The 15,910-nt window shown below is 39.9% G+C and overlaps 1 protein-coding gene across 1 annotated transcript in view; it reads right to left on the bottom strand.

The window, feature by feature from the left end:
• Nucleotides 1-15,910, bottom strand: part of zfpm1 (zinc finger protein, FOG family member 1) — a 111,344-nt gene that overhangs the window by 11,840 nt on the left and 83,594 nt on the right. Inside the window, exon 4 of the mRNA XM_088939068.1 lies at nucleotides 15,169-15,302. Coding sequence (XP_088795194.1) covers nucleotides 15,169-15,302 — 134 coding nt within the window. The remainder of the gene's footprint in view (nucleotides 1-15,168; nucleotides 15,303-15,910) is intronic.

Here is a 15,910-nt window from a genome sequence, read left to right on the forward strand (position 1 = left end):
CTTGCACAGACAATCGGTTCCACAAAGTTATGTGCTGTGCCAGGGGGCACATTTGGGGCTGATATTACAGACGCGCTACCAAATTGATTTTACAGACTTGAAAGAATGAAAGACACAGTTCAAACCTAGAGCAAAAAATTATTAAAATAGAGGGTGAGAAAGAGAAAAAGAGAAGGCTGCATGCTAAAAGGTTTATTTCTAATTATGGCAGTTCTAGCCTAAAGACCTGCAGTATTGTATTTCATCAGGAACACTCTCTGATTCCAAGATATCTCCCCTTTTGTTTTAATTTGAAACCCAATATCTTTGCAGCATGCAGCCACAAGCACTGCGTGCCTGCTCTAATTTGTTTCAGACTAATTTAACAAGACTTTATTTTGTATTTTGAAAGGAAAGGCCAATGCAGATAGAATAGCCCTCAGAAACACACGCATACACACTTCTGCACAATTTCATGAATTCATTCCATTTAGATAGTAACACATTCTAAACCCATGAACAAAAGGGTTAAAGATTTGAAGCGCAGTACTGTAAACTGCAAAGGTTTTCTCTGTGTGTAAAAGGTGCAGGACGATCTTGCAGGACAAAAATGCTAGCAAGGTGTACCGTATTTACACTGGCTTTAATAAAGCAGTTTGGGAACGAAGAGGTAAACATAAAAAATAGAAGGTCCTGCAATTCAGTCATTAAATTATTTTTTTGCAGTCTATTAAGAAATATGTGTGAGACAGTAGTGTCCTTCAACAGCTTTGAACTGTTATTCAGACAACTGAATGCAGTATTCTCTATAGCACAGGGTGGCTTTCAGAAGCAGTGTCTGTCTGCTGCTCTTGGAACAGGCTGACATCTATGGGGCAGCAGGGGCCAGTACAGTATATCACTGTTGCCGATGTTACAGGTAAATGGCGAGTTTGAATCTAAAATATAAAAAGCCAACCTTTTACACAACACACCTTATACAGCATGGCTTTGTAAAACACTCAAATTTTTAGATTATTTGTTATAGCAGAATTGTGTGAAGTGTTAAGAAATAACAGCACACACCAGTGAGAGATATCTCTGAAAGGGGATTCAACACCAAATAATTCATTGAATGGCACTGGAAAATACACGCTACTGGAATAACCCTAACAAGCCTACAGCTTGGCCTAGACTCAATAATGGGAGCGCAAAAGCAATAGATCTACTGCAGAACCAGCCTTTGAACATCTCCAATCCCAGGCGGCTGTAACACCAAGCCTGGCATTTTTCTAAACTGTAAAAAAACGTCACATCATATTGTGCATGAGCACAATGGTTCATCAGGTGGGAAATGACATGGGTTTCTGTAGTGCTGATAGACAGAGTCTGACGGCTCTGAGGGAATGTTTATCTCCTAACAGGGTTACTCAGGGCAATGCTAGTACCCATTTATGCATCTGGATGGACCAGAGCAACCAGGGTCAAGTATCCTGTCCTATAGGTGGTGGGGATTTGAACCCACAGCCTTCTACTTAGGAGTCCAAACCCCAAACCACTGCTCCATGCTTCTCTTTGTCTCATATGGTACCCCCAATATTCTCGTGGCATTTAACACAGGAGAGGGATGGGAGCAGAGACAAAACCCCTGTTTCAGGGGACAGATGCAGCAGTAGCTGGCGTTGGTACTATTCCCTCCATATCACCTCTAAACACCTGTCCTGCATGCTTTCCTCACTGCTCAAGCTTCCGCTGGACAGCTGTTAGCGCCTCGCACAGAAATGAAGCGCCTTCTACCGAAAGCATCATAGTTCCTCCTCCGGAACGGAGCTACTTTGAAAATCTTAAGCTCTTGCTGGAGAAAAAAAAAAGTCTTTGACGTGAAGATTAAGCCCCTTCTCCGGCCCCGTGCCTCTTATGAATATTAATCAGAGGAGGAATGTTTTAATCTCTCTTATCCCTTCACTGCTGCCTGGGTAACGATATGAAATCTAATTATTTGGTCTGATATTAACCCCCCCGCCTCCTTTCGCCTCTCCTCGCACCCCCCCTCCCTCCCATCACAACTCCAGTCTTTCAACCCAACTCTGTCAGGCCCTCATCACCCCTCAGCTTATCACACCGAGAAACACCCTGTTCTAAGTATGATAAAACAGGAATGCTAATGATGCCTGCCCGGTTTATTTTTGCTATCCATTTTTTCAGCAAAAAAAAAAGCCTTCCTGATGTCCTCTGTGGTGTGTTCAACCATTTTTGCTGGCGCTGCAGCAAGAACTTTAAAGAACCCTGTGCTGTCCACAGCCCCGGAGAAGAGAACAGACGCAGAAAGAGTTGAACCGCTCTTCATCAAACCTATCTTGTTATGTCAAACAGTCATTAAGCTGATGATAATGTTAAAACTAAACCCAGAGTCTGTTTCAATTAAGTTTTATCTGCAAAAAAATGGAACAAACATATGCACTTAACAGAGGTCAGAAATGGTGTCATTTTTATGTCAGCATAGATAAATGTGCCTACGGAGATAAATTATGTGATGAATACTTACCCTAGTGCTCCTTGTATTTTAATTTAAAGTCTCATACGTACGAGTGTGATTCACAGACTTCACATAAATACATAAATTCACTTTTATGACTTTTAATTTTTCAGGCACTTGCAGGTAAAAGTAATTACAATGCTTTTATGTTAATGCAGGGCTTCTTTTTTTTCAGAAACGGAAATAACTCTCACAAACCTCAAAAGAATGACACGTGACCAATTTACATGCAGTCTTTTCATTCTAAATGGTATTCTGGCCATATTCAGGCAGTATGTAAAGAATAGGTAATAGGTTTATTCCATGCTGAAAAAAAAGAAGAAAGAGAACACAACGTTTCGGCCATGGAGCCTTCTTCAGGTCTGAGAGGTTCTCTCACACCTGAAGAAGGCTCCACGGCCGAAACGTTGTGTTCTCTTTCTTCTTTTATTTCAGCATGGAATAAACCTATTACTTGTTCCTTTGCAGCCTACGCGTGCTGACGCAGCTACCCACCTGAATGTATGTAAATAATGATCAGTCTGGTAAATCGCTGGTACTGTACATTTTGGAGCCCATTGTTATCAGTAGGGAGGAGTTAAGGCACTCAGGCTTGTGAAAGACAATGGCCATTATTCACCCGGTGTGCAGACTGTCTACTCCACTAACAATGAATTAGAACATAAGAATGGTTAGAAATTAAGAGGAGGACCTTCACCCATCTAGGCTGTTTGGCTGCTAGTGACTAATTGATCTGTGGATTTCACCCAGCTGTTTTTTTATGTTTTATTTATTCATGAAATGGTCTACAAGTAAAATAGACTTCAAATGTATCACTTTTTTCTTTCATACTGTCTTTTAGTTTACAACTGCAATTTTTAGAACTCTTTACATTGTGCCAGCATGGACGGGGGGTTACATTCATAAATATGATTACTTAATAATAATAATAATTGCTTACACTTATATAGCGCTTTTCTGGACACTCCACTCAAAGTGCTTTACAGGTAATGGGGACCCCTCCACCCCCACCAGTGTGCAGCCCCACCATAGAAGGCTCACCACACATCAGTGGGGAGGAGAGCAGAGCAAAGAAGCCAATTGATAGATGGGGATTATTAGGAGGCCATGATTGATAAAGGCCAATGGGAAATTTGACCAGGATGCCGGGGTTACACCCCTACTCTTTCCGAGAAATGCCCTGGGATTTTTAATGACCACAGAGAGTCAGGACTTCGGTTTTATGTCTCATCCAAAGGACAGCGCCTGTTTACAGTGTAGTGTCCCCGTCACTATACTGGGGCATTAGGACCCACATGGACCGCAGGGTGAGCGCCCCCTGCTGGTCCCACTAACACCTCTTCCAGCAGCAACCTTAGTTTTTCCCAGAAGGTCTCCCATCCAGGTACTGACCAGGCTCACACCTGCTGAGTTTCACTGGGTTACCAGTTGTGAGTTGCAGGGTGATATGGCTGCTGGCTTTACTTATTAAAAATATATTAATTTGGTCTTTAAAGAAAGACTAAAAACAGTAAACAGTCTACACAGAAATATCACTTAATTTTCCTCCAGAAAGTGAAATCAAGTTTTAATGAGGACAATGTTAATCTACATTAACCAGTACTTTCTACACCTCTCTGACTATAATTTAAGAAAGTTACCCTTTCTCATTCACAACACTCAGCTGTTTCTTGGAGAAAGCTGTTTTTTTTCCTATGACTTGTTCCAGACTCCTACAACACTTTGTGTAAAATACTGAATACAGTTCTTAGGCTTAAATGTAGTTTTACTTAGTTGTTCTACTTGCGTTTTCTGGTCATGTTTCACTTCTAAATATGGAGAAGTCAACTAGATTAATTCTCAGTCTCTGTGAAGAGTTTATACCCCAGAATAAGGTCTTCTCACAGTCTGCACTCTTCAAGAATCAGGCCTTAAAACTTGTAATACTTATCTAAACACTTCAAGCCACTTTCAAAAACAAAGACTGCCAAAATCTCCCTCATTTTATTCAGCTGTCTCATACTACAAGTCCCTGTTTAAACAAGTAGCTGTGTCTTCAGAAGCACCATGTTAATCAAGAGCCCAATGAACATCCAAGCATGTGAACTGTACTGTTGATTTCAGCCCTCCATTATGATTACAGTTGAAAAACACTTTGATTTGACAAGCAAAAAACTCTTTGTTTTAACATGTGATTTATGATGAGAAATCCTTTAACTTAGTGCTACTTATGATTTACACAAGTACAAACCTTCTCAGGCCTGATGTCATGGAAGGCACTGTAAATAAAAGAGAAAGCAAGCAACCGAGGAACCTTTTTCAAAATGCCTGCTATCATCAGGGCCTAAAAGCTAGTCTGCTGTGCTCCTTCAAAAATGAATGCTCATTTATAACTATAGTACTAAAAAATAAAACAACTGAATGCATGCAAAGGTCACAAGCTTTTAGTATATGCAATATTTCTTTCAAAAGCTTCAAAGAGAGAAAACTAAACAAGTATGGAATAGCTTTTAAAATTGTTATGCTATTCAAGAAAGCATACCCAATTTAAGAGTCAATGCGCAATTCTAAAATTTTGATTGAATAACGTATTTTCACAAGTCTCCTAAAATGTCTTTATTTTTCTATCCTGCAGGATAGGAAGGAAGTACTGTAGGATATTTACAGGAAACTGCAGGCCTTTTGGCCTCAGAATTATGTGGTATTTTTTGTATAGTCCTGCTAATTTTTTTTAAGCTTTTGTTCGGGAGACTACATTCACTATGAATTTTGCCAAGTGGTCCATCTTTAAAAAGCAGCCAAGGCACTGTCACTTTAAATCTTCAACTGATGGGGAGGGAGAGGCCAGCGCGGTCCCTAACAAAGAGGTCAGTGTGTAAACCCTCTGGACGATAACCATCAGCAACTCGATCTGCACATCCACTGGTGCCCTTGTCCTCGGTGACAGATATATCCCCGAGCCTGGGTTTCTAAGAAAACATTATTGAAGATGATGAGATGCATGCAAATGTCATGTAAAAAATATAAAACTGCAAAACTTAAAAAAAGAGATAAGAGATTTCAAAATGAGCCACTCTTGGAGAGCGTTGTGAATTGCTAGAGATTAGGCTTAAAGATTCAATATCACCCCACCCCCATTAAACTGCAAAATATAAAGCAGTTTAGATAAATGAAGGGTTTAAGTTTGGAATTTTAACTGAAAGGTAGTGGGACCTCTTTATATCTATCTATGCTATTAGAAATCCTGTTTGAGTAGTCTGTATGACATAGATGGTCAAGAGGATTAAAGATGCAGGTCTTTTTAAAACTCATGAATAGGTCAAGAGGAAGCAAAACCAATCAAGGCATTTGTCGAGCGCTCAGACAGGCGCAGGTTAAGATCTGCGATCCTGGGTCACATCACTAGCTGACTATGACTGGGACTGTCCAAGTGCTGGGAGGGCAGAGAGGAACTAGTCAACTAGCACTCTCTCAGCTGTGAGAGACAGTGAGCCTTGCAGCCTCCCAGGTGCTTGCAGGCAGAAAGTGCCTCTCCAACCGCAGCAACAGAGCCTCTGGAATGGGGTTGTGATACTGCTCGGTCAAAGAGTCTGCTCTATTCTCCCCACCGTGCAGTTGTGGAGCTCAGAGGTGCGAGCCAAGATCTGAAAAACGCATAGGGCTACTTCGCTATTCTACTACTGCTACTCTACAAGGAGAACAAAAAGAATCAAGCATTCTAAAAGTACAAAATGTGCCAATCATAGCTATTCAGAAAACATGCAAAGGGAAGCCATAATACTTTTTCTGACCACTTATCCTCCAAACACCTGTTAAATTGAAGATGGCCGTTCTTGTGAGTGGTCTTTACATATTATTGTTAACAGCAACCTAAACCAAAAGGGTGAGGGTTTTCCTGTAGAAACTGCATTCGCCTGGCCTACAAAAGCTTAGGATTGTTCTACTCTGGCCACTGACATTATTTGCTCCCCGAAGTACAGAGATATCAAAAGACGAATGCTAAACCAAGTACTTCTGTCCTCAGTCAGAAAATGTAGGTGGCCCTAAAGTGTATTTTCTGTTCAAACTCTAAAAAACCCATCTCACCTTCTGAGTTTTTTATATTTTTTAATTCCCTGTATCTACATGTTGCAGATTATAATTATAATTATAAAGTCCACGCTGATTCTCATTTGTTACTTAGATGTCACTGAGTATTTTTTTCTGAAATGTGTTTTTTTTTGCATATGGAACGGTTAGCAGATAAAAACAATAGCCATCTTTGATGTTTACCAATTACATTATGTGCGGCTTACTGAAATCTGCAGCATAGGTATTCCCCTTCCTCACCCACAACAGAAGCGTGCAAGTCTGCCAAACTGCTCGCAATCTCTTCAAAACCAGCACACTTCACTTTATGCGCCTCTAAGTCTATTTGCATATAAGCTCTTCTGCTTGCTTCACTAACGTGGAAAAAAGAAGCACATGCACCCTTGCGCAGAGTTTCTAAAAGGCCATGAAAAACTGGAATGTCCCTGCAGGGCGGCTGAATATGGAAGAGTAAGGCTTCAATCTGAGAGAAGAGCTCAGTACACAAGTCAGCCAGTGAAACACGTACAGATGTTACATCATTTCCCTTTCATTCTACTGTGAACAAAACCTTTAGAGAGACTGAATTTTCCCTCTTGTATATTTGTGGACCTACAGTAAACAGCTAGCATGTCAAGGTGGATATAGCCAAACTATTAACGTACGAAGGGACACCAACACATTTGTTCCAAATGCAACAATCTAAAACGTCAAGATCAAAAACACAAGAAAGAAAGATGAAATTAATGGGTTGCTTGAACTGGATAGAGTATTAAAGCGATGGGATATTTAAAATATCCGATTTTGCTTATACAATTATCCATGGCACAGAGGTGTTATCTCTGCCTGGGCTGTTGCCAGATTAGTCACCTGACATGTCCTTTGATGACCACGTCTAGGGCTGTGACTTAAAAACCGTGGGTGGTGGGGTTTATCAGCAGAATTCTCCAGCTACGATTATTAGGGATTATGAAACTGTGGTTGTTTCTAAAACATGATTAAAGACATTTATGCATGATAAAGCTTTGAACTAGGTATTAGCTCTGTCTAGTGCCATGCCTCAGGGTGGATTTCCACAAGAGGCGTGAAAGCAGTCTAAGAGCATTTCTGCATTGTGCTTAATTGGCAACATACAACTTGCATGTCTCATCCAAGGCACTTTCCTTGTCACGCACACCAACCAGGGTGACAGTGTATTCCTCACAGCACACCACCCACAGCAGAAAAACAAGAGAACATGCAATATCGTGACAATTCACTGAGAATATTATTTCAATAGAAGCCAATTGAATAAAAGGCTATATTAACAAATATGTTTATATTTTAATATGCATGAGGAAGATTGACATCCATTAACAGCAAAGTTTTGAAGACAATATTACGTTTGCAATAGGATGACTTTGGAATATGAGGAAACTCCCCTTCAGCAGGCCAGCTGTGAATGCAAAATATTGAAAATGCAGGACCTATGCTAAATGAGGGAGAGCAGAGAAGCATACACAGTGCTTTCTGTAATTCATCCAGGACCCCCAGCACACTTCCTCCCAGACAGCTGTAAGAGGTCACTCAGACGCTTTTTTAAAATCTGCTACTTATGTATTATATATTTAGAATTGTCATTTTTTGTTATGTATTGTTTGCCAAGATTAAAAAACAGTCCCACATATAAAGAATTAGCAGATTAAAAACAGTCCCACATATAAAGAAAAGGAGAAAATGCAGGAAAATGCTGCTGGCCTGCCCTACCACAGAGCCGATCACATTTTGACTGCCTATAAGCTTCACACTGACTTATGGATGGTTCAGCCTCCATGACATCACCAGCCTGGTTTACCTTGAGAGCTGAGAGAGCTCTGACCCAATACCCCCTGCGACTCTACCCGCCATGCTAGTTGTTCAAGGAATCAAGGCTGGTTAGCAATTTGCAAGCAACATCTGCATCATAGAACTTGACCTGTTCATTAAAGAAGACCAAGCATCTTTAATGACTGTACTGCTTTCTTTTCCTGGGATAAGTGGTTAAAATGACTTGTAACATTCATAACACAACCGCTGGAAATGACACAAAGTATAAAACAAAATGGGTAGGAAGGGGAATGACCATTTGAATATGTTTTTATACTTACATTTTCTTGTATTTTTTCTGATACAAGAATTGTTATCCAGATTTGGTAGATGTATACACCTAGATTTTAAGAAAACAAATCACCCTAAATTCAGCAATGGTGGAGGTGGAAAAATATTTTTTCAAAAAGTTTTAAAATTTAAAGAAATGTCAGTTTTCTTTGGTGGTTTAAATCAAATTCTGCACAGGTGAAAACAGCTTTGAAAGCCATCTTCATCTGTTCTCATCTCATCAAAGACTGTCACTGAATAATAACTGCATTCAATACCCTTAGAACTGTGTTTGTGGGTTCAAATCACAGGCAGGGAATTGTTCTTGTACCCCTGAGTAAAGCACTCAGAGTGCTTCAGTGAAATGCACAGGAGTGTAAATTGGTACAAATGCACAATAAGTTGCTTTGCATAAACAAATCTGTCAATTTCATGAGTAAAAATAATACCTGTTCTTTTTTCTTCCTTAAAGTACTATTAACACTTTCCAGGATTCTCATAAACCTTCTGAGCAACCAGAAATAAAGAAACTGATTAGATTTTGTAGTTTTGCAGGTCAAACATTACTGTTTTGTTGGAACCAAGCTCCAGTAATTCTTATATAGTAGCACCAATTTTACTGGTTCATTTAATAATACAAAAAAAGAATTGCTCAGAATAGATAAGTCACCATAGGGGCAACTGCAGAATCTTAAACCATGCAAATGGTGACATTTCCATAACTGTACGATGACAACAAAGAGATGGTTTCAAAACTAAGATTGTAATAATAATATACACAACCACCACGGAGATCAGCAACCTGCCTTTCCTTGGAATTCTATATGTAAGTCTATCAAATTAAAAAACAAATTATTTTTCTACTTGAAAAGAAAAGATATCACTAAGCAAATTACAGACTGGCCTATACACTCAACCAGAAAGCGAACAGTAACTATAATATGGTGAACATAACATGAAATTGCAGGAAAATGTTTCAGTTCTAAACTATTTTTAGGTCTGTAGAGAAGTAACTAAAAATATTTTTCAGATCTTGATAAATATAGTGTTTTGAAGTAACAAAAAATGTGAACACTTCCAGAGTTTTGACCTACTAATCTGTATAAGAGAAAGTCATGTTACCGTATATCTTCAGATATTATCCTTCCAAGCACAGCCGGAGAGGTGCATACAACGACCATGTCCCAAAAGCCATACTTGCAATTTGGTGGATATCATATAAAGGCCTTAGGGTGTCCCACTTCTAAATTTTGTTTCACAGCACCCCAAGCAGCCCTTACTGCACCCTTCTCACAAGTCCGCATCAGACTAGAGTTCTGAAGGTTATAACTCACATTCCTCGCGGAATGGTGACATTTCATATTGTAACCTATAACATCGGAGTGAAGCTGGTATGGAGAAGAAAATATTGAAGTTGAAGTAAAACTGAACTTTTTTAGAGTTTCACGTAAAAATAATTAGGCTACTTTAGATTCATATGTACTCTAGGTATGAAGTGTTGAGGTAAAGCTATTAATATTATTTTGTTAACTGACTACAGCATTTTGACTGTTGAAGAGTTGTTTAACTACAGTTCGGTGCATTTTTTACATGGAAAGACAATGCATTTAATAGTACAAAGCTTTGAATGAACAGAGAGTGCTATTGCCAAGTTTTCCTTATTTAGTTTAGTTCACCTGTTTTGAGTCGGGCCTGAACTACACAAATGAACACGTACTGTCCTTTGTGCTGTTACTTCTTTTGTGTAGGGACAGGTGAGATCATATTCAATTTGAAAGTTGGCTGTGACCAGCGAGTGATGCCTCACAAGCTTGTCCTAAGACTCTTTTGGCAACAGTGCAACCCTGAAAGCTCACGCACCTTCAGTCCACACCTGCTCCACGCCGCAAAAGTGTGGCTCTGGAGGTAGGGCTTTAAGGCTTATTGCAACTTTTGGGACACATCAAATGAGGGAAACCATTTATGAAACCCAGCTGTTCTGCATGAGCACAGACCCAAGGTTTTAACACTTTGATTCACTGACAAACTGCAGCATCTTCAAGAGTGCAAATACTGTACTGGGACTCATTTGTAAATGAACCGTTTAGTACTCTAACTTGTTTTGATATCCTTTCAGATTCTCTGCTTAAGTGAAAGCGCATATTACCACAGGGAGTGGGCCTTGTTGAGCGTTAGTGCAGCCTAGTATTAAACTGATAGCAGATCTTTACGGGCCAAATAGATGCAAATTTGTTCATAAAATGCTTTACATGCTGGCTTTGCTTGGAGTCTGCCACCAATGGAATGGAATAATGCCAGATCATTACTGAACCATTGTTGAACATAAATCATGGAAGTAAATACGCCAGAAGCTATTGACTGAATTCAAATGGCATATCACTAAATCCAAAAAAGTGGATTTGTGTTTACTCGCCTCTTCCTCTCTGAATATCAGTCTTTTTGTACCTGCCATTCACTACACTTCCTGAATACAATACCACCTGTGCTTGCAAATGCATAAGTTTACAACAAGCTGAGGAAGAAACAGCTGGAAAGAACAATCCACCAGAAGTACTTTATCTTTTGCTGTTAAACATACACCATTACATTAATATGGCAGCAGCAGATATTTAACAAAAAGGTTGGAAAATGTAAAATGTCTCTCCAGTTCTGCATCAGCTTCATCTATTCAGTAAGCAAGATGTCCTATAATCCCTCTGACACCACTTTGTTTGACGCACTAATTGGAGTTTTATGGTTTCTTCTGCCCTTTGAAGATTTATAAATCTCCATCTAGCTCTCCTCTATCCTGTCCCCTGTCGAAACTAAATAAATTCAAATCTTACAGCCCGTTTGCACACTGATGTGGAATTTTGCTTAACTCTCCACTCCAAGACCGTCAGCCCAGACATCTGTGTGCAATTACAGGACAAGAGCTTTACTGACAAATAGACTGACAAAAAATTCATATAAATCTCTCATGAACACAATGGCAACAGCTCTGTGTACTCAAGTTAGAAGAAAACAGAGAAGCAGGTGTAACCGTTATCTAGCCACACAACAGCAATAAACAACATGGGTACAGGTATTTTAGGAAATGCAGCAAATTGGTGTGCGCTTGTGTTGATTCTGTATGCCAGTATTCAGTGGGTTCCATTAAATATAAAACTAAATGAATATTTTGGACAAATGCAGAAAAGAAAAGAAATGCAATTTACTTTGAATTACTACACGCTCAGGCTGAATGAAAACCAAAAGCCAATGCAAGCTCCCGAGTAATAGAGCAAGCTATTCCTGAACATAACTTTAAAAGGTTACAAATGAAGAGGAAACTGTTGGCCAATCTAGCTTGTTTTGGTTTCGAGCAGCTTACTGTAATCTGAGGATCCCATCCTACTGTTTCTCAAAGGAACCTGAAGTAGCAGCGCCGATTATACAGCTGAGTAACTTGTTCTGCAGTCCTCGATTCTTTGTATAAAGACGTGCTTCCTGTTCTCAGTTATAAATCTACTTGCCCCCGAGTTTCCCCTTGTGTTCGCTGGTAGGCTGTTTCACTCAGTGCTGACACATGCACACAGCCTTCTAAAAACTGTATTGCAGGAACAGCTATTCCACAAGCATCCTGCATTTACATGTTTTTTTCACAGGGGGCAACATCACTGTGGTCATGTGCATGTTAAAAACTTATCCAACAACCTACCATTACCCCTATGTTTCACACAATTTTTTTGTACTTTTTAGTGTGGAATTCAATGACTCCCCTTGTCTCGCCTCATCTCCATGAGGCTCTACCCTCTGCATTTAACACTACCCACCAAGTGTTTTTCCAGTCTTTAACATTAAGACTTGTTGAATGTCCTTTGCAGCTTCTACAATGTCTATATACAGTATAGATTTGGCCAGCATCTATCTTACTCTGCAACTTACACCTGCCAGCCCACTGCAGCTACGTAGGTGTGAACCTGCCAGTACCTGGATGGAAGACCTCTTGGGAAAGCTAAAGTTGCTGCTTAAAGAGGTGTTAGTGGAACCAGTTGGGAGCGCTCACACTGTAGTCTTTGTGATCCAGCTGCCTGAGTATAGCGATGGTCATACTACATTTTAAAAAAGGTGCCGTTCTTCGGCTGAGATGTAAAACCAAAGTCCTGACTCTAATTAAAAATCCCAAGGTATTTCTCAGAAAGAGTCGAGGTGTTACACCCCAGTGTCCTGGCCAAATTTCCCATTGGCCCTTACCAATTCATGGCCTCCTAATAATCCCCATCTATGAACTGGCTTCATTACTCTGCTCTCCTCCCCACTGATAGCTGGTGGTGTGTGGTGAGTGTACTGATGCACTATGGCTGCCGTCTCATCATTCAGGTGGGTGCAGCACATTGATCGTGGTGGAGGGGAGTCTCTAAAATGCTTTGAGTGGAGTACCTAGAAATGCACTATATTAGTGTAAGGAATTACTATGATTAATTCTGATAAATTACTGAACACTTCAGTTCACTGCTGGATGAAATCTCTTTAGCTCTGCGCTAACAGGGTTGGTGGAAAACAAAACGTGATCCAAAGTCTATGAAAAGAACCACTCCAACAATGAAACACACACTTGGGACACATACAAAATTAGATGCACTTAGATTCTTGGATCAATAGGCAGCTAAGGCAATCAAACAAATACAGTAAGATGGAACAAATGACATTCCCTTCTTTCTAACCTTAATTACATAGTCATAAATGTCTCATCATTATTCACAGAAACAAAACAACCCCCTGCAGTGGTTTTCTCTTGTCAGCCTCAGACTGACCAGGCCTGGGGTTGGAGACTTCTCTGAATGGATGCCACAGCCATGTAGATCCTATTGGAACATGTCATCAGCTGCTATCTCTAGCTAATACTCAGAGCCCTTCCTCAGTTATTCAGCTCCAAGATAGCGGGGAAAGAGGCTGGGCCAAACTGGAAATCATCAACAAAGCCAAATTGATAAGAACCTTTGCCTGAACATGAGCATTAGGGGGAGAGAGAGAGGATGGGAGGGAAGAATTCTGATAATAAATGAAATCTTAGAAATGAGCGACTATCAACGAGAAATCAATCATTCTGGACTCTTGTCCAGAAGGATGGCGCCAGGGAGAGATAAAAAGAAGGGGGAGGATGGGCTGGAGGGAGGTAAGGGTTAATCAGAGGTCAAATTTTTAACAGATAAGATGGTGTATGTTTGCTTGAAAAAGACGCACCAAGAAACAAAACCGGCAGCATTTTGGAACTTTTCAGACCATGGAACACCAAATAAAAAGTCACAACATTTTAATTTTAATCTGTGAAAGCGGTGAAAATTTCTCAGAGCCAACACTAAGACATCCATTTAAAAACCGGGAATATGGAAGACTGTCAAGAGCAGGACGTGACAAAAACAAAAACAAAACAAAACTTCAAAAGTCACTAGCACTGGCTTTGCGTCTCTCCTCGAGAGAATGAGATTAATCGGATAATTTACGATTGAGCTCTAACGAGTTCTGAATGCGTCTCGTTTGTGATTGCAGGAGCACTGCATGATTTGCCAGAAGCCAACTGGAGGAGCCAGTTTAAGTCATCAGAAAAGGAAAATGGCCAAGTGGACTGGGATGAAGATCTGCTCCACCTAAGTATTTAAACACAAGGCAGTGAAGAGACAGGTGCTCCTGATAAAACTAAATCCAAACGATGCATTGCAACTCCATTCTGTGCGAGTTTGCCTCTTAATTTGAGCCAGTTTATCTGAAGGAAAATCAATCTGACCACATCTTTTGCGCCTTCCAAAGGTACTGGGACAGAAAAGCCAAAACTTTTAATTTGCTTTACTATCAAGCAATCTGTAAAAGTGATAATAAGATTAATCCAAATGATAAGGGCAATAAAATATCTAATAAATTAACACATTTTATCTCATTTTAATTTGACAAAATCATACTTTGTGTTCGACCCCGTGATTTCAAGTGAACTTCCACTTCTCTTCTCCCAGCGAACACCTTGTTTTGTCATGTTTTGGGACATTATCATGCTGTAAAATGAATTGTCACCAATGATTATAAGTGAGAATTATTAGTTATAACACATCAATTAAAATAAGTAAACAAGCTTCACTTAGGATGACCAGTTAGTGGCTCCATAGATACAATCACAGTCCATGGTGATTTTAAACCTGAATAATATATCTGAAAATAAATCTTCCTTCGAGGAATTTGAAAGACCTTGTAGGGAGAAAAATTAATCTGTCCTCAGTGGAGAGAACTAGCAGGGAGCTACGACATCCTTACTGCCAAGTTCTGAATTTTATTTATTAAATTTCAGCAATAAAAGTAAGCTTTTCTCTCTTTGAATAGTTCTTATTCAAAGCAGGGTCTTGCTTTTCCTATAAATGCCTTGATGAACAGACAAAACAATGTCCAGTAAGATTTTTCAGAACGATAGCACTGCTTTGAGCAGCTGAATGAAGGATGTTCAGAGCGCATTAGAAAAAGGGGCTTCAAAATGATTTCATTCACCAGCTCGAGTTTCCTCTCACCTCTCTGGCCTGTTCCTCAGTGGCGTCTTCCTGTTGAATCTTCCCTCTGTATGGTCCCCAGACGGTGTCGATCAGAAGGCTCTGTCTAGCCCGGACTTTAGCGTCTCCATCGGCAACGCACAGCTCCAGCTCATCTGCACAAACACAGCACATTATCTCCTTGAGATCCAGCCAGCATTATTTCTGGGATCAAACACAGCGGCAAAACTTGCACTGCTGAGAAGCAAACCTCTTCTATAACAATGTCTACAAAAGGCATAACATTTTTCAAAGCAATACTTGGCAAGCTGAGTAATATCAGGATTAAATAAAACAAAATACACTTACACACTCCCATTTATAGATATTATTACACCATTTTTTCAAAGCTTCGCTGACTGTATCTACTGGGAGCTGCCATAGTTAACTCTGAACTCGTATAGTACAACTGCAAAAGGAGCTTATTAGACACATTCCCTTAAGTCCCTCTAGAAGTTCCTATACAGTAGCTAACACATGAATTCACATGAAGTCCAGTGACACAGCTACAGTGTGTAATCTTCCACTTGAAATAGATATTTGACATTGCAACACCTGTACTTACACTTACACAACTGTCTTGTACTCTTCACATGAAAATTGATATTGTAGAAGAAGACAATTTCCATGTATTAAAATACTAGAACATTGGCGCTCAATAATTCTGTAAAGGGGGAAAAAAGTCACCCTTCTCCAGATAAGACAAGTAGACACCTCAAGGCCT

This window comes from Atractosteus spatula, chromosome 21, assembly GCF_055471065.1.
Source record: "Atractosteus spatula isolate fAtrSpa1 chromosome 21, fAtrSpa1.hap1, whole genome shotgun sequence".
NCBI lineage: Eukaryota > Metazoa > Chordata > Actinopteri > Semionotiformes > Lepisosteidae > Atractosteus > Atractosteus spatula.